The 18,891-nt window shown below is 39.8% G+C and overlaps 1 protein-coding gene across 6 annotated transcripts in view; it reads right to left on the reverse strand.

Annotated features, from left to right (window-relative positions):
* ADAM23 (ADAM metallopeptidase domain 23) overlaps positions 1-18,891 on the reverse strand; it is a 302,022-nt gene that overhangs the window by 246,037 nt on the left and 37,094 nt on the right. For all 6 annotated transcript variants that reach the window (XM_073646384.1, XM_073646380.1, XM_073646379.1 and 3 more), the window contains exon 3: positions 6,821-6,897. In XM_073646384.1, the coding sequence (XP_073502485.1) occupies positions 6,821-6,897 (77 nt within the window). The remainder of the gene's footprint in view (positions 1-6,820; positions 6,898-18,891) is intronic.

The raw sequence follows: 18,891 nt of genomic DNA on the forward strand, positions 1-18,891 counted from the left end.
CTATTAAAACTTAAAGGGGTTTTCCTATAAATAAAGTACATTTTATCAATAGATCTTGGAATAAAAATACGTTCAATAATTGGTGTGTTAAAAAAAATGTTCCTGTGCTGAGATAATCTTATAAATATGCCCCTGCTGTGTACTGTGTAAAGGCTAACTGTACAGGAACATGGTCTGATCATACCACATCTCCTGGGCAGGGAAGGATCCAAAAGAGTATACACTTAACAATTCCTCAGTGTGTCTTAGGAAGCAGTGATTGACAGCTCAGTCGTCCAGTCTGCTGCAGGAGGTGTGTTGAGCAGTCTGTGCAGTAATTGACAGCTCAGTCGTCCAGTCTGGTGCAGGGCCGTGCTGAGCTGTCTGTGCAGTAATTGACAGCTCAGTTGTCCACTCTGGTGCATGGATGTGCTGAGCTGTCTGTGTTTTTATTGTCAGCTCAGCCGTCGAATCTCAGACTGGGAGGTTCTGAGCTCTCACCAGATGCTCCCTCTTCCCTTGATTACTCAGCTATTTAATTGGGCTTGCAGTCCCAGATAGCTGCCAGCCATAGCTTCAGCTCAGTGTGTTTTATTTTCCCTTTGCCTAGTGCCTTGCTTGTTGATCTATTGCTGCCTGACCTTGGACCTCATTCTGACCATGCATTTGTCTAGTCCCTTTGCTCTGATCCACTATCATCCCGGTATTTTGATCTCGGACCGTTACCTGACTATGCCTTTGTCTCTTCCCTCTGTTTATGACAAACCCTCCTATCTATTGAGCTTGGACTCCTTGACTACCCCGACTCACGGCTTGTCCGTGAGAGGTGACTCAGAGTCACAATATAGACATTATTGAATGGGATCGCAGCTGCTGCTTTCTGTGAGGTAAAGCTTTTTCTGCTTGTTTTTAAGTATGTTTTACCTCACAGAAAGAATCAGCTGAAATCCCATGCTGTCCTGTCTGTATACTCTCTTTTGCTTCCTCCCTGCCCAGGAGATGTGGTATGATCAGACCATGTTCCTGTATGGTAAGACACAACCATTACACAGTACACAGCAGGGGCACATTTATAAGATTATTTCAGCACAGGAACATTTTTTTAAAACACATTTGTTTGTGGAACTTATTTTTATCCCAATTTTTATTAATTAAAATGTACTTTGTTCATGGGAAACCACCTTTAACTTTTATTCCTACACATCAATGATAAAAATATCAAATTAACAATAAAATGGGCAACATAAAACATATTGAGAAGCTCAGATCGAAGGCATAATAATCTGAAATAAAGTTAAGAAGATCCTATATTAGTCTTATAAATCTGATCATAACACACTCTTCATAAATAGGATAAACTCCCTGAAAATGTAGTCAAGCCTCTCCCTATTATACCCTGAAGCAGTCCCTCACCATAAAGACACAGGAGGGAATTTATCAAGGCTTTTTAGCCATTTTTTATTTAGATAAAAAGTTACAATTTTTTTTGTATGCAATAATTGCACAAAATTTGTGCCTTTTTTTCTATTTTAGGCTGCTTCTGCCACTTTTGAAAAGTGGGTGGCAATGTGATCATAATTAGTAATTAGCTATGCAAATAAGGTTTCAAGAAGATTTTTGAATTGCGACTTTTTGAAAGGTCACAAAGAAAATCACAATTCTTGCTTCAGTAGGAGGGTGGAGTAAAAAGTGGAAACAAAATCTGTATGACACTTGTGTTATATCGAAAGATGCACCAAATATATCAAATATCATGCAACACTTTGATAAATTTGGCACAAATAAAAAAGTCACAAGCATAACTGACTTCAAAAAATCCCCTCATGATAAATTTCCCCCAAAATATGAAATATCAAAGGCTAGCTAAAAAAAACAATAATGAACTTGTAAGATGCAAGATAGATATTGACATAATTTAATATGACTTGTAGGTGGTATGTACATTTAATTGTCCATCCTAGAATGGCCTCTATATGTACTAATAATATCTAGGATTTGTTTTGTCACAAGAATTAGGGAAGCAAGTTTCCACATGTAAGAAAATAAAGCATCATCCCAGGCTCCACCTCTACAAATCGATTTGGACTTACTTTGAAGATAAAGTGGCTAATCCTATTCTAATCTATCCTTTTAAAGAGAATCTGTCATCAGGATTTTGCTATGCAACCTGTGAGCAGCAGTATACTGGGACAGAGACCCTGATTCCAGCAATATATCACTTACTGGGCTGCTTGCTGCAGTTTTGATAAAATCAGTTTTCTCTGCAGCATATTTATCAGTTCTCTGAATGTTGAGCTGTGTATAACCCTGCTCATGCCACTGGTCGCTTTCCGTGTACACTGTGCATAGGCAGAAAGCTGCCAATCAGTGGTCTGGGCGGGGTTATACAGAATTCATGAATAAGGAGCAGTATATGGTAGGAGGTTTACTAGTCCTCTAGTGATAATATCTTGTTGATAAAACAGTGATATTATAAAAACTACAGCTTGCAGCCCAGTAAGGGATGCATTGCTAGACTCAGGGTCTCTGACCCTATATTATGCTGCTCTAAGATTAGGAGGCAAAAACCTGGCGACATATTCCCTTTTAGGATTCAATGAATCCTTAAAATCATCTGTACTTATTAAATAACTGAGCTTCAAATGGTGCTGAAACATTATATCCCTAAGAAAAGTCATTGATTACAAAGTGTGCTTTCCAAAAGCAATTGTGCTGTGTACATATCTATCAACTTCCCTGGAAAGCTGAGAACACTCCAGAAAAAAGGGATATCTCCTTAACATGCTGCTAAATGTCCTGGGTGCCCAGCATATTGACCTCTCCCAATTCCCATTGTTCCATCAGCTTCCAGCTAGCACTGTAAGCAATGACCTAAGTCACGAAAGTGTCTGAAGACTATGAAGGGGTGGCATGGTTTGGAGTCAGGTCTGTAAAAGTAGTGCGGAGGATTACGGTAATTAGGGGCTATCAATGGGGGGTGTCTAGTCTGAAGTCTGTATATGGACCTATGGGGTCCTTTACATGAGATCGTGGCTTGGAGTTAGTGATATTTTTCATAGCAATGTTTCTGGTTGAAAATAGAACAGTAAATATGAAATTAAAAAGAAAATTCCAACATTTTTGTTACAATTTTTAGATTGCTCTGCTCGAGCCTCCGTGCTCTGCTGTAAACTGTCAGCATTACAGTTTACAGTAGTTTGCAGCAGAGCACGGCAACTCAGTGAGCAGAGCAAAGCGGCTTTTTGCTCCTGATCTGTGCACTCTTGAAAACCCGTCAGGTTGAGTGAGAAGATAAGTTATGCTAGTTTATGATGGTAATTCTCAGCCTGACAGAACTTGCTCTACTGTATAGTAGCTCAGAGACATATGTCTCGAGCAGTATTTCTTCATGCTGCAACCCATCCTTAAAGAAGTATTCCCATCTCCAATAGCCTAATCCAATATGTAGAATATTATCAAAGACCTCTAATTAGAAATGTAGTATCGTTTTTGAGATTCGCTATGTTGCTTACCCCGTGTACAGGGCATTGCAGTAGCTTAGGAATCCATGGTTACTAACACTATCAGCTAACTAACTGTCACTGGATACCTAAGCTACTGCAATGCCCTGTACATTGGGTAAGTGGCATAGCGAATCCTAAAAACTATACTACATTTCTAATTAGAGGTATTTGCTAATATTATTATTACACCTACTACATATTGGGATAGGATATTGCAGATGGCAATGACCCTTTAAGCGTGTCTAAGAGGATTTGTACTCTTGAATTACTTTTCGGAGAACCCCTTTAAGTTCATTCTGAACAGCTTTATTTTCTTTGGTTAAATAACATATCAGAGTTTTCCAATACAGAATGGATATCATTTTAAGTTACAGAAACTATCAAGTAATGTGCCATTTCTGGTGGGAGACCTAGCTGCAAGATCTCCAAACATCTAATCATAGTGACTTGGTCAAAGTGATGTATCAATAAATGTTATTACTTCTTTTATCCTACCAATTTACTTCAATATTAACATATACAGTTCTATGAAAAAGTTTGGGCACCCCTATTAATCTTAAGCTTAATGTTTTATAAAAATTGGTGTTTTTGCAACAGCTATTTCAGTGTGATATATGTAATAACTGTTGGACACTGTAATGTTTCTGCCTTGAAATGAGGTTTATTGTACTAACAGAAAATGTGCAATCTGCATTCAAACAAAATTTGACAGGTGCATAAGTATGGGCACCCTTATCATTTTCTTGTTTTAAATACTCCTACCTACTTTTTACTGACTTACTAAAGCACTTTTCTTGGTTTTGTAACCTCATTGAGCTTTGAACTTCATAGCCAGGTGTATGCAATCATGAGAAAAGCTACTTAAAGTGGCCACTTGCAAGTTGTTCTCCTGTTTGAATCTCCTCTGAAGAGTGGCATCATGGGCTCCTCAAAACAACTGTCAAATGATCTGAAAACAAAGATTATTCAACATAGTTGTTCAGGGGAAGGATACAAAAAGCTGTCTCAGAGATTTAACCTGTCAGTTTCCACTGTGAGGAACATAGTAAGGAAATGGAAGAACACTGGGACAGTTCTTGTTAAGGCCAGAAGTGGCAGACCAAGAAAAACATCAGAAAGGCAGAGAAGAAGAATGGTGAGATCAGTCAAGGACAATCCTCAGACCACCTCCAGAGAGCTGCAGCATCAACTTGCTGCAGATGGTGTCACTGTGCATCGGTCAACTATACAACGTACTTCGCACAAGGAGAAGCTGTATGGGAGAGTGATGCGAAAGAAGCCGTTTCTGCAAGCACGCCACAAACAGAGTCGGCTGAGGTATGCAAAAGCACATTTGGAGAAGCCAATTTCTTTTTGGAAGAAGGTCCTGTGGACTGATGAAACCAAGATTGAGTTGTTTGGTCATACAAAAAGGCGTTATGCATGGCGGCAAAAAAACACAGCATTCCAAGAAAAACACTTGTTACCCACAGTAAAATTTGGTGGAGGTTCCATCATGCTTTGGGGCTGTGTGGCCAATGCCGGCACCGGGAATCTTGTTAAAGTTGAGGGACGCATGGATTCCACTCAGTATCAGCAGATTCTTGACAATAATGTTCAAGAATCAGTGATAAAGTTGAAGTTACGCAGGGGATGGATCTTTCAGCAAGACAATGATCCAAAACACCGCTCCAAATCTACTCAGGCATTCAGGCAGAGGAACAATTACAATGTTCTGGAATGGCCATCCCAGTCCCCAGACCTGAATATCATTGAACATCTGTGGGATCATTTGAAGAGGGCTGTCCATGCTCGGCGACCATCAAACTTAACTGAACTGGAATTGTTTTGTAAAGAGGAATGGTCAAAAATACCTTCATCCAGGACCCAGGAGCTCATTAAAAGCTACAGGAAGCAACTAGAGGCTGTTATTTTTGCAAAAGGAGGATCTACTAAATATTAATGTCACTTTTCTGGTGAGGTGCCCATACTTATGCACCTGTCAAATTTTCTTTGAACGCAGATTGCACATTTTCTGTTAGTACAATAAACCTCATTTCAAGGCAGAAACATTACTGTGTCCAACAGTTATTACATATATCAAACTGAAATAGCTGTCGCAAAAACACCAATTTTTATAAAACAATAAGCTTAAGATTAATAGGGGTGCCCAAACTTTTTCATATAACTGTATCTAATGTGATTGAAATACAGAAATCTGTTTACTTGATTCATGAAAAAAAGAATTTGAAGAATTAATTAATGTTTTTTCCAATGTTTTTTTAAGTAAATCCTTTATTTCTAAAGTTATATACAGACCTGAACTGTATAGTAGCTCAGAGACATATGTCTCGAGCAGTATTTCTTCATGCTGCAACCCATCCTTAAAGAAGTATTCCCATCTACAATAGCCTAATCCAATATGTAGAATATTATCAAAGACCTCTAATTAGAAATGTAGTATCGTTTTTGAGATTCGCTATGTTGCTTACCCCGTGTACAGGGCATTGCAGTAGCTTAGGAATCCATGGTTACTAACACTATCAGCTAACTAACTGTCACTGGATACCTAAGCTACTGCAATGCCCTGTACATTGGGTAAGTGGCATAGCGAATCCTAAAAACTATACTACATTTCTAATTAGAGGTATTTGCTAATATTATTATTACACCTACTACATATTGGGATAGGATATTGCAGATGGCAATGACCCTTTAAGCGTGTCTAAGAGGATTTGTACTCTTGAATTACTTTTCGGAGAACCCCTTTAAGTTCATTCTGAACAGCTTTATTTTCTTTGGTTAAATAACATATCAGAGTTTTCCAATACAGAATGGATATCATTTTAAGTTACAGAAACTATCAAGTAATGTGTCATTTCTGGTGGGAGACCTAGCTGCAAGATCTCCAAACATCTAATCATAGTGACTTGGTCAAAGTGATGTATCAATAAATGTTATTACTTCTTTTATCCTACCAATTTACTTCAATATTAACATATATCTAATGTGATTGAAATACAGAAATCTGTTTACTTGATCCATGAAAAAAAGAATTTGAAGAATGAATTAATGTTTTTTCCAATGATTTTTTAAGTAACTCCTTTATTTCTAAAGTTATATACAGACCTGAAGGCCCCAGCATTTGTTACATGCAGAGGTGTTCACGTAAGCAAATTCAGCGAAACATATAATGTGTAATTTCTCTTCCCTTTCATGGATAGGAGGGTTCGATAAAAAAGCCCAGAAAACTAAATAAATGTATGCCATAAATTATTTGGTTTTACTGATGTAAACTATGATAACTTGAAATAAAACGGATATAAATACATGCTCCATTCACGGATTTTTACACTTACTTGTTCAATGACAAGTCAAGGATAAACTTGGAACCAAAGGCCTCTATCTGAAAACTAGTTTGGGCAAGATGCACAGCCTAAAAGTGAAAAGAAATATAACGTCATCATTTGCATGTAATAAACACAATACATTTAAAAGTTAATAGTCATGAGATTAAAATCACTCTAGAATTACGGTATTTATGTCATTTGTTTTGTAATTACCAATTCATCACATTAATACTACTATAAATTAGCCAGCCAATCAATGCTGTATGCTACATTACCCCTCCATTATATCCTAAAGCGTCATCTTGAATGCAATTTAACCCTTTTCTTGATTTCCTGACCAGTAAACTACTGACCAAATATTCTTCCAGGAATTAGAAGCTTGCCTTATTTAAAGCGTTCTAACCATTATTCTACTGGAACGTCACCAGCCAGAATATAGCATGTTGATGCCATGGTTTATACGTAAAGGGGTATTCCCATCTCCTAGATCCTATCCCAATATGTAGTAGGTGTAATAATTATAATATTAGCAAATACCTCCAAATAGAAAAGTAGTACCGTATATTTCTTCTGATTCGCTATGTCACTTACCTCATGTGCAGGGCATTGCTGTAGCTTAGGTATCTATGTTATAACCACTCATATAGCGACAATTAGTTAGTTAGGACAATGGATACCTAAGCTACTACAATGCCCTGCACAAGGGGTTAGCAATATAGTGAATCAGCAGAACTATACTACATTTCTAACTGGAGGTATTTGCTAAGATTATTACACCTACTACATATTAGGATAGAATCTTGGAGATGGAAGTACCCCTTTAAATTAAAATTATATCTCCTTTTATCTTTCATTTGTTTTGTGGGCCAAGTAGAACATTAAAGGGGTTTTTCACTTTCAGGAAAGTGGTGCCTACATAGTTGTATAGCTGGGAAACAAGAAACGCAGATAAGCTCTCACCCTACCGGGGTCTGGCACCACCTCTCTGCAGCTGCTCTGTGTTTTGGCTGAAGTGGTGATGTCTCAACCACAGAAGTCATCAATACTGCAGCCAATCACTGACCTGCCATCTAAATGAGCACAGCCACTGCGCTCAGTGATTAACCTTAATGGTGATGTGTGCTGTATAGCGATGCCACCACTGCAGCCAAAACACAGAGAACAGAGCCACTGGGCAGTGCCAGCGCTTGGGCCGCGGAAGGGAGAGGGGAGTACTAACTGGGTTTGCAGTTTTACAGCTATGTAATTGTTTGAGCAACACTTTTATGAAAATGGAAAATCCCTTTAAAAAGAAAACACAAAATAAAACCACTGTATTGATGACCAGAACTTGTTTCTGGGATAAAAAGCTGCATATCATCATTCGGTCAATCTCTGGCCTCACAAGGGTTATTCCATTGTTTGCTCTAATCGTCTTTATTGCGGTAACATGCATTTCAACCTGCTTCCCAAACGGTGCCTTATCAACAACTAGGAGGGCCTCCACACAAGTCCCCCACATACTGTATTTTGCAGGGCTGTGGAGTCGGTAAGCCAAACCTCCGACTCCGACTCCACGACTCCCTCATACATGGCTCATGTTTAAGTGATAAATTTACTGTAGCACAGATTTATCTCAGCTAAAAATCTAGACCCTTAGATCAGGAATAGGACACACATTTATAGGACATTTCATAACTTTCCCAAATTCTTATGAAAAAATATTCCCCACAAACTGCATTGAATTACTGTACCCAATTTACTATATATTTTAGGAGTCGGAGTCAGTCCATTTTAAGTACAATCATCTATCCTGGGTCATGCTTTAAATCAACCTTTTTCCTCTGGAACCGAAAAAGTGAGTGTATATTTCTGATGTACATTCCACCGACCTGGTGCCCTCTGTTGCCTCCTCCTCCCAGATCGGCACTCAGTGGTCCTTCTTCCAGGATGGTCAGTGTAGTGGTGTGCGGAGTGCCTTGTTAGTCTACACCACATCTCCCTTGTCTTCCTCTTCCCACAGCACAGGAGAGACGGGAGGAACGTTGTAGACTTAGACTTGAGCTCCCCATGTAACAGAGGGCACCAGATAGGCTGACTATACATAAGAAATATGCGGTCACTTTCCAGTGCCACTATGTGGGGGGTCGCTTTAAAGTATATTTACTATGATGTAACACTTAAAAGCTAACCGTTGTTTCAGGTGAGCTTGCAGCAAGGTGTCTGTGTCTGCCTCCAGCTCCTCTACCCCTCTCCATAGAACTTTATGAGCACCAATCCCCTATCTCAGTAATGGGAAAACCTGCCTTCACTAAATACACATTTTACCCATGAATTGAGAATGAATGATCAGTCCAGGAGGAGAAAGAAACAGATGTCTCTAATAACATATATTAAAATGTTTCTTATTTGCATATATGCTATTGTTTTCTGAATAAAAAATGTCATTTATTCTTTTAATGACTTACGTATAACTGGAAGCAGACATTGCACTATTCTTAATATTAGCCACAAGACGCTGGGGTAGCCACACACTGCTTATTAGGGCACTGTACTGTTCTCCTTGGTTGTGGACTGTATTACAGTTATACAAGGTAACCGATAATGAATGTAAACTGCTGACTAGAGTGGCGAGGAGCCTCGAGGCTTACACTATACTTATAAGGATTGCGTTCTACATTACATAGTTCAAAGAGGCAGATGGGTCACTGCCAAATGACAGTCCTTAAAAAAGTATCTCAAGTTCCTGATGATGGACCAATGCCCAGGACTATACACAGTTTATGGCATATGCAGGCGCAAACAATAGTTCTGAGTTGGAAGAAAGGGTTTTTTTGTATGGCAATACATACCTAAAATATGTTTTACCAAATTTGAACACAAAGTACACTGAACAGTATATCTGATTAATATAGTATATACTGTCCAAAACATACATATTAAAGGGAAATGGGAAATCAAGGCTATGACAGGGAATAGGAAAGCTTGATAAAACATTGTGTTGCTGAGTTGGTTTGTTGGCGAAACTATCCTCAGATCCCCAATAGAATACCTGTGTGCTCAGCTGGACATGCATGTTATTTCCATCTGGCAGACATATTCACACCACTCATCAACCTGACTTGTTCAATTTATTCTCTTTCTACAGCCCCTTGATTCACCAAACATCACAAATAAAGGTTTATAGCTGATCTGAATTAAAACTTATTTACAATGGTTATTTCACCAGCTTGAAAATACAGACATATTTGGCAAAGTATTAACGTATCATCCTATGAAGCATTCTCCATAGTCATGATGCGAATTCCTAAAAAAAACCTCATCTAAATGACCAGCAACAAGTTATCAGGTATCGAAAAAATAGGTGATCACTTTTAGATTGATGGGGGTCCCACTGATCATTCTAATGGGGTTAAAAGTGCCCCATGCTGATTAAGTGTCAGTGCACAGAGCACCATGTGAAGACCCGGTGTCTTTCATGGGCATAATACTACTCAGACAACACAGGGTGAGGGTAAAACAGTGTGGCAATAATTTATTGAACCACCAAACAGGCCATAAACATATAGAACAGTTCAAGCAAATACCCAAGATGGTGCAAAATTACACAGTCTCACCCTTTCGCTGGCCCGCCAGGAATAGATCAGCTGCGACTTTGGGACTTCCAGGGCCAACTATCTCAACCCATGGCATCCCGCTTTGGGTGGACACCCACAGAAAGGAAGTAGCGGCAAGCTTAGGAAGCTAACAGTCCATTCAGATACAAAGCCAGGAGACCCGAGGGTCTCTCCGAACATCTCCATGGGTTCCAGGAGACCGGAGGGTCCCATCTGGCAACCCCAAACAATATATCCATGTGAACAGGTGACCTCATTGTCCCAACCTGGTTTCCCCAAATGTATCCATGGGTTCTCTGATGGTCAATGGAGCAGATCTGTATCCTTCCAGCCAGGGCCGTGTACCCTTAGGCTGGAATCCTGTAGCATCCAAATCTGTGTCTCTCTGGATGGAGCTTTGCTACCAAACTACTGTCCTGAAGAGTCTCCCTGATTTTCTTTTTCTCCTTGCAGCAGGATAGAAAACCCTTTTTATATTTACATATGTGGCTAATATCATCATTCACAGGTCAGGGTGAAAGGTACAGGGCTCAGGTCTCATTGTTTGAGCATTTAATCAAGTTTGTATCCCCCTACTCTTTAAAACAAAAACTAGCTGGCTTAGTACAATATGTACTTAGCATATTAAGAAACATTATTTTTTCCAGACCAAGAGCAGTCAACATTCAGGTTTATACAAATACTAGTATGTCCTTCTTGACCAGCCAAAGAAACACATAAATTCAAAAGTCAACACAAACACAATAGTGTATTTCTTTTGGTCTAACAAATCTAGACATCTGACTAATTAAGATTAGAAGCTTTGTCGTCACACACCACTTCATTCATTCTCTATGGCGCTGCCGGAGAAAGCAGAATACAGGGCTCCGGCAGTCTGATAGAGAATGAGCAGAGCGACAATAGAGCATATGCATTGCTGCTCCATTATAGCAGGGTTAGAAGTGTCCCATTCTGGTGATCGGTACAGGGTCTAGCAGTCGGACACTGAAAGATCTACAAGAAATCTCCAATAAGATGGATAGGAGATAACTTTTCCCACCAGACAACCCTCCTGAAAGCAGAGATTGATTGTAAACAGTGTCTCTCTCTTATGGATCTGCTAGACATCCATGCATTATATAGACAGCCCAATAGGCTTCTTTCCACTCAGTTTGTCTAGTGTTTTTTTTTATTCTATAGATAAGCCTAAGAAAAAATGCCTGAAAAAAATATAACATGTGTTGTCTTAAAAAATGGACAAAAACAGTAAAAATGCACACAAAAAATGTTACATATTTCCCTAAAATCTTCTAGCTAACAGCTGGCTGTAGAGACGAGTTCTAGTAATACTGGGCTGTGGAATCATTTTCTAGTATACTTATCACTGTATACTGAATGACTGTCTACTCAAAGGTTAGCACCTTACATATAGTTATTAATGCAATTTTTCATGCAATTTTACGCCATGTACAGGAATGAATACAAAAAGGAGATTTATTAGCCCTTCTGTTAAACATTCCCTTCTTTTATGATCCACATGGCTTTAGCTAAAAAGGCTGCCTAAAAAAAGACACTGACAACTGCACTAAAAGTGCATGAGTGTAGATGGCCCAAGAGATTGTCGTTCTGCCACACTCTTTCCTATAATACATTACAGTATATTTATAGTATTTCCCTGATTAATTTAAAAAATAATATTTCGATTTTCTTGTATATAACGATACAGATAGACAGCGGGTGAAATAAGTATTGAGCACGGCTCCAATTTCCTAAATAAATATATTTCTAAAGGTGCTATTGACATGAAATTCTCACCAGGTATTGGTAACAACCCATCCAAACTACACAGGCAAAGAAATCAAACCATAGATGTCCATAAATTAAGTTATGTGTAATAATGAGAAATAACACAAGAAAAGTTCCTAGATAAGTGGCCAAGCTGGGACTACAGGGTGGCCGTTAATGTAGGTAACACGCTGTACAATATCAAATTAAAAATCTGGTCTTGAGAACAGAGGATTTTTAATAAGGGGTAAAATGCAAAGTTACTTGATTTTAGAAACAATTTGCTATTTTACCCATTTATGAACTTATGAACCCCTTAAGAAATGAATGAATATAGAGACAGCTGGCTGTTACTGGTTAGGGTGTGTGTCCATCACAGACTGACACTATCCAATCATTTCTGTCTGTATATAGCATGTTATATAGGGACACACCTCTGACACTCACTTGTCAATTTTTCATTCATTTTTAGGAGGAAAAACTTAAGTCACATTCTTCACATATCATTCAAATGAAACTTTCAGTGATTATTACTACTTACAGAAGCACTCCCAATACTTTTTCTATTAGTTAACCTGTGTAAATGTGTGTGTAATGTAGAGTAAGTACAGTAATATACCCACTGGTCGCCATCTTCTCTGGTTTCCAGGTCCGCTCCGGTCCACTTCTCACTCATATGACTTTGATTCCATAGACTAGTGCCTATGTTTGAACCGGAAGCTGCTTATTACAAGCCATTGGGGCCTCCTTTTAACACTCCATAGTCTTATAATGTAAGGGCTCATTCACACGACTGTATATTCGGTCCAAGTGCTGTCCATGAAAAAAAACTGAGAGAACTCGGACCAATGTCATTCAATCGGGCAGTGCAGGTGAGTGATTTTTGTTCACTGACTGATCTGCATGTGAAAAAAAATTGCAGCATGCACTTGTTTCTTCCATAAATTGCATCAGACTCACTCATTTTAGTCTATGGGTGCACAAGAAAAAAAAAATCGGATGCCATACAGAACTACAGTAAAGCACCCAATTTTTACTGATACATTGCAGTTCTGTAATATAAGAACCTGCAAATGATCTTGTAAATTATTAATAGCTGCTGTAAAAAAATGGATAGCACACAGATGTCAAGTAAGAAAAAATCGTCTGAGTTCTTTGGATGAAACTGAACAATTTTTATATGCTCATGTGAACTTCCCCTTAAACCGACTTCCGGATCACATAGAGACAACAGAGTGATCCATCGAGTTGATATAGAGGACATGTGAGTGAGAAGAGGACCTGAACGGTGCTGGAAACCGGGGAAAACTGATTGCTACATACATTAAACACACCTACCCTACATTACACACACATTTACACAGGAGTAGCAAATAAAAAATATTGGGACTGCTTCTTTAATCTTCAAGAACAGTATCTAACATTTATGGAGCTTTCCAACAACAACCAAAGTTATCTATGATACAACTCTTCACTTTTCAGCTGCCACAAGGAAACACTCAGCATTGTTAAATGTTGTATCGTATTTTGTCCTAGTTTCCCTAGAGACGCTTTTTACAGCAAAATGGTTTTAGCCAAGAGGTCTATACACTACACTGAAAGTGCTCCTAATGTCACTTAGCGACATCTTCAGCAAGGTACGTCAGGCAAAACTGAATGAAGAATTACTTATGTATAGCTTTACATAGTTGCATGGTTTTTCTAAATGTACAGAACCATTTTATATAGTTAGAAAAATGTTTGTATAAGAGGATAAAAAAATACAACAATGTAGCCCTTAGCAGAACCCAGCAATGCAGCACTAAAGGGGAGTGCTGGGAGTATAGGAAGGCTGGGAGCGGACACACAGAGGCAGCTCTTATAAAGACACATGGTAGTAGATAGACTTTATGACCACATGGCAGACCGGGAGCTCTACTGACCCACGTAACGCCTGAGTATTATTACTGGTCTGTAACTTTCAATCACAGCATGGACAGAACAAGTCAAAGAATGCGCTAAAGTTCTGTATCAGGGTTGCGAGAATGCAGGTATCTGACTTCTCATCAATCATCTGACTGAGCTTACTTACCATCTAGACTCTATGGACCAGGTCAACATGTAGAGTAGACCTGTCACCAGTTCAAAAGTGTTTTTTTCTCGTTTTATTCCTGCTGAGCATTTCATGTTGCCTTTTTTTTGTAAATCTGCCACACAGTTCTAGAAGTATTGGCCTATTTATTTAGTGCTAATATTTATGGTCTTTACCAAGGGGCATTTCTTACAGGTTAATAATCTTCAGCTGATCAACCCCAGTGACCTCCTGCAGCAATGTACACTGACAGGGGGTGATTTTACACCCCTGTCAGTGTACATTGTTGTCTTCTACAGCAGTGACATCAGTGATGGCTGATGTCACTGCTGTAGAAGGGACCCAAATCGCCGCATTACACTCGGCGTACTCATGGACTGCGTCGTTGACGGCGGACAGGTGAGGGATATGGTTATTTGTTTTTTTACATTTTTTTCAGGAGATTGAGGGCTTTGCGGACAGAGGGTAATAATAGGGTGTTTTATTTCATTAAAATATTTTACTCTGGCCGTGTCTTTTATTGAAGAAGCGCCAACCACTTTGCTATGCAGTTAGTAATGGGAGCATCTTATAGACGTCCTCCATTATTAACCTAGGCTTCACGTCAGCCGCCAATATAAGACTGACGTGAACCCCAACCCCATTATTCCACTGCCACCGCTACAGGGCAGTGGGAAGAGCGAGGCTAAGCGCCAGATTTGGCGCATCTTATGGATGTTCCATATCTGGGACTGCTGAGGGGTGATATTAATAGCCGCAGAGGGGGCTAGTATTCATGACCCCTTCCCTGGCTATTAAGATCAGCCTGCAGCTGTCTAGTTTAGCATTTGCTGGTTAGATTTTAAAGGGGGACCCCACATCAATTTTTTTCTGGGGCCCCCCTGTAATCTAGCCAGTAAAGGTTAAACAAACAGCTATGGGCTGATATTAATAGCCAGGGAACATTGTTGGCTAATGGCTAGTGTTGAGCGAGCATGCTCGACACTGCTTGTTACTCGCCCGAGCATCACGCTACTCGAGATGTTCGGCGAGCACCGAGCATTTCCGGGTTACTCAGGCGGGAGCTCGGGTCTCCGCCCTGCACGTTTGGCGCTCTTTACAGAGCCAATGAACATGCAGGAATTGCCAGCCAGTCACTGTAATGCCGCAGCCATGTTGTTTGTGGGCATTACAGTGATTGGCTGGCCGCACAGCGTCACCTCGAGTATTTAAAACCGGGCGCCACCATCTTGTGCACAGTCGCTCCGGATCAGCCAGTGTAGGGTCAGTGCTGCTGAGTTAGGGAGAGATATATAGTGCGAAATAGGTAGTGTAGGGTCTCTAAAGCCTGCCAAATCAAACAAACAGTCCTTCTCAGGACTAATATTCATCCCAGATATCAGGCAGGCAGGCAGACTGCATAGGAGACGCAGTGGTTATACCAGCAAACGCTGCATTACAGTTCTGTGTGCTCCTGTTGGTCACATTGCTAGACTTATCACCTCGGTCTCAGGGGCCAGGAAAATTTTTTTTTTTTTTCATCTAAATCCTGTATTTTTTTTTTTCCTCAGTCAGACTGTCCAAATACGCGTCTTATTAAACTTTTGGCATTTCCCCCCCCCTCAAAAAAAAAATTGAGTGTGTCTGTGACTGGTCAGACACCAGTATATCTGTTTAAAAGAGTCTGGTGTAGGCCAGAAAAATAGAACTGTGGTTTTGCAGTTCCACAGGTCAAATCTCTGTATTATCCTGTTTTGGGCATTTTTGTCGTAAAAAAAAACTGTAATAGTGTCTCCCTGACTGGTTAGACACCAATATATCTGTTTAAAAGAGTCTGGTATACGCCACATAACTATAACTGTGGTTTTGCAGTTCCACGGGTCAAATCTCAGTATTATCCTGCTTTTGGCATTTTTTGCCGTAAAAAAAAAACAGTAATAGTGTCTCCCTGACTGGTCAGACACCAATATATCTGTTTAAAAGAGTCTGGTGTAGGACAGAAAAGTATAACTGTGGTTTTGCAGTTCCACGGGTCAAATCTCTGTATTATTCTGTTTTGGCATTTTTTTCCGTAAAAAAAACGGAACTAGTGTCTCTCTGACTGGTCAGACACCAATATATCTGTTTAAAAGATTCTGGTGTAAGCCACATAACTATAACTGTGGTTTTGCAGTTCCACGGGTCAAATCTCTATATTATCCTGCTTTTTACATTTTTTCCCATAAAAAAACAGTAATAGTGTCTCCCTGACTGTTCAGACACCAATATATCTGTTTAAAAGAGTCTGGTGTAGGCCAGAAAAATATAACTGTGGTTTTGCAGTTCCACGGGTCAAATCTCTGTATTATCCTGTTTTTGGCATTTTTTGCCGTAAAAAAAAAACTGTAATAGTGTCTCCCTGACTGTTCAGACACCAATATATCTGTTTAAAAGAGTCCGGTGTAGGCCAGAAAAATATAACAGTGGTTTTGCAGTTCCACGGGTCAAATCTCTGTATTATCCTGTTTTTGCCGCAAAAAAACCCCGTAATAGTGTCTCCCTGACTGGTCAGACACTAATATATCTGTTAAATAGATTCTGGCATACACCACATAACTATAACTGTGGTTTTGCAGTTCCACGGGTCAAATCTCTGTATTATCCTTCTTTTTGCATTTTTTGCCGTAAAAAAAAACAGTAATAGTGTAACCCTGACTGTTCAGACACCAATATATCTGTTTAAAAGAGTCTGGTGTAGGTCAGAAAAATATAACTGTGGTTTTGCAGTTACATGGGTCAAATCTCTGTATTATGCTGTTTTTGGCATTTTTGTCCGTAAAAAAAAATTGTAATAGTGTCTCCCTGACTGGTCAGAGACCAATGTATCTGTTTAAAAGAGTCTGGTGTACGCCACATAACTAAAACTGTGGCTTTGCAGTTCCACGGGTCAAATCTCTGTATTATCCTGCTTTTTGCATTTTTTGCCGTAAAAAAAAAATAGTAAGAGTGTCTCCCTGACTGTTCAGACACCAATATATCTGTTTAAAAGAGTCTGGTGTAGGCCAGAAAAATATAACTGTGGTTTTGCAGTTCCACTGTTCAAATCTCTGTATTATCCAACTTTTGGTCTGTTTTACGTAAAAAAAAACAGTAATAGTGTCTCCCTGACTGTTCAGACACTAATATATCTGTTTAAAAGAGTCTGGTGTAGGCCAGAAAAATAGAACTGTGGTTTTGCAGTTCCACGGGTCAAATCTCTGTATTATCCTGTTTTTGGCATTTTTGGCCGTAAAAAAAACTGTAATAGTGTCTCCCTGACTGGTCAGACACCAATATATCTGTTTAAAAGAGTCTGCTGTACGCCACATAACTATAACTGTGGTTTTGCAGTTCCACGGGTCAAATCTCTATATTATCCTGCTTTTGGCATTTTTTGCCGTAAAAAAAAACTGTAATAGTGTCTCCCTGACTGGTCAGACACAAATATATCTGTTTGAAAGATTCTGGTGTACGCCACATAACTATAACTGTGGATTTGCAGTTCCACGGTTCAAATCTCTGTATTATCCACTTTTGGGACTTTTTTACATAAAAAAAATAGTTTGAGTGTGTCACTGACTGTTCAGCCCCAAATATATCTATTTAAAAAAGTCTGGTATATGCCAGTAAATTAGAACTGTGGTTTTGCAGTTCCACGGTTCAAATCTCTGTATTATCCAGCTTTTGGCCTGTTTTACGTAAAAAAAAAACAGTAATAGTGTCTCCCTGTCTGTTCAGTCACAAATATATGTTTAAAAGATTCTGGTGTAGGCCAGAGAAATAGAACTGTGGTTTTCCTCTTCCACGGTTCTAATCTCCTTTTTATTACCCTTTTTCCATTGATAGTGCGAGTGTAAGCTATTTTACTTCATTTACAATGGGCAAGGCGCGTGGCAAGGGATGTGGAACTGGACGTTCAGGTGATGGTGCGTGTAGAGGACGGCGCCGTGGCAAAAGTGAAAATGTACCACAACCAACAGCCACATCTTCTCGCTCCCACTTCTTGACCGAATTACTAGGGAAGCACACTACAACACCAGTATTGTGAACTGATTAGTGTGAACAGGTTATTAATTGGATAGCAGATAATACTTCCAGTTACCTGGGCACCACCACCTCCGTTCTGTCTTCCACACGGTCAAGTTTTAATAGCCGTGAGTCTCGACCGCATACTCCTCCTCACCCTGATGCTCCTTCCTCCCACCATGCCGAGTGTCGTCAGACAGCAACTGATCCCACACTTGGACACTCTGAAGAGCTGTTCACTGGTCCATTTCCATATATGTGCCCCTCGCCTGCTCCGCTTGAAGTGGTGGAAGAGGAGATCCCATATAGCGATGCCCAAATATTTGAACAGCCACGGCCACAGGAAATCGACGCTGGCAATTTGTCACAAGAGGTGGACGATGACGAGACACAATTGCCACGAAATGAGGAGGAGGATCATGGTGCGCAAGTGGAAGAGGAGGAGGTGGTGGATGATCTAGTAACTGACTCAACGTGGCAGGAGGACACGCAGAGTGAGGCCAGCAGCACACAGGGGAAGGGAGGCAGAGTAGCCCAACAGGCAGGAAGAAGCAGTGTGGGGGCCGCACACAGAAGTCGGGCAACAGTTCCCCGTAACACCAACACGAGGGACGTTGCCAGTACAA

Source organism: Phyllobates terribilis, unplaced genomic scaffold, assembly GCF_046119375.1.
Source record: "Phyllobates terribilis strain yellow unplaced genomic scaffold, ASM4611937v1 Scaffold_9__5_contigs__length_417890890, whole genome shotgun sequence".
Lineage (NCBI taxonomy): Eukaryota > Metazoa > Chordata > Amphibia > Anura > Dendrobatidae > Phyllobates > Phyllobates terribilis.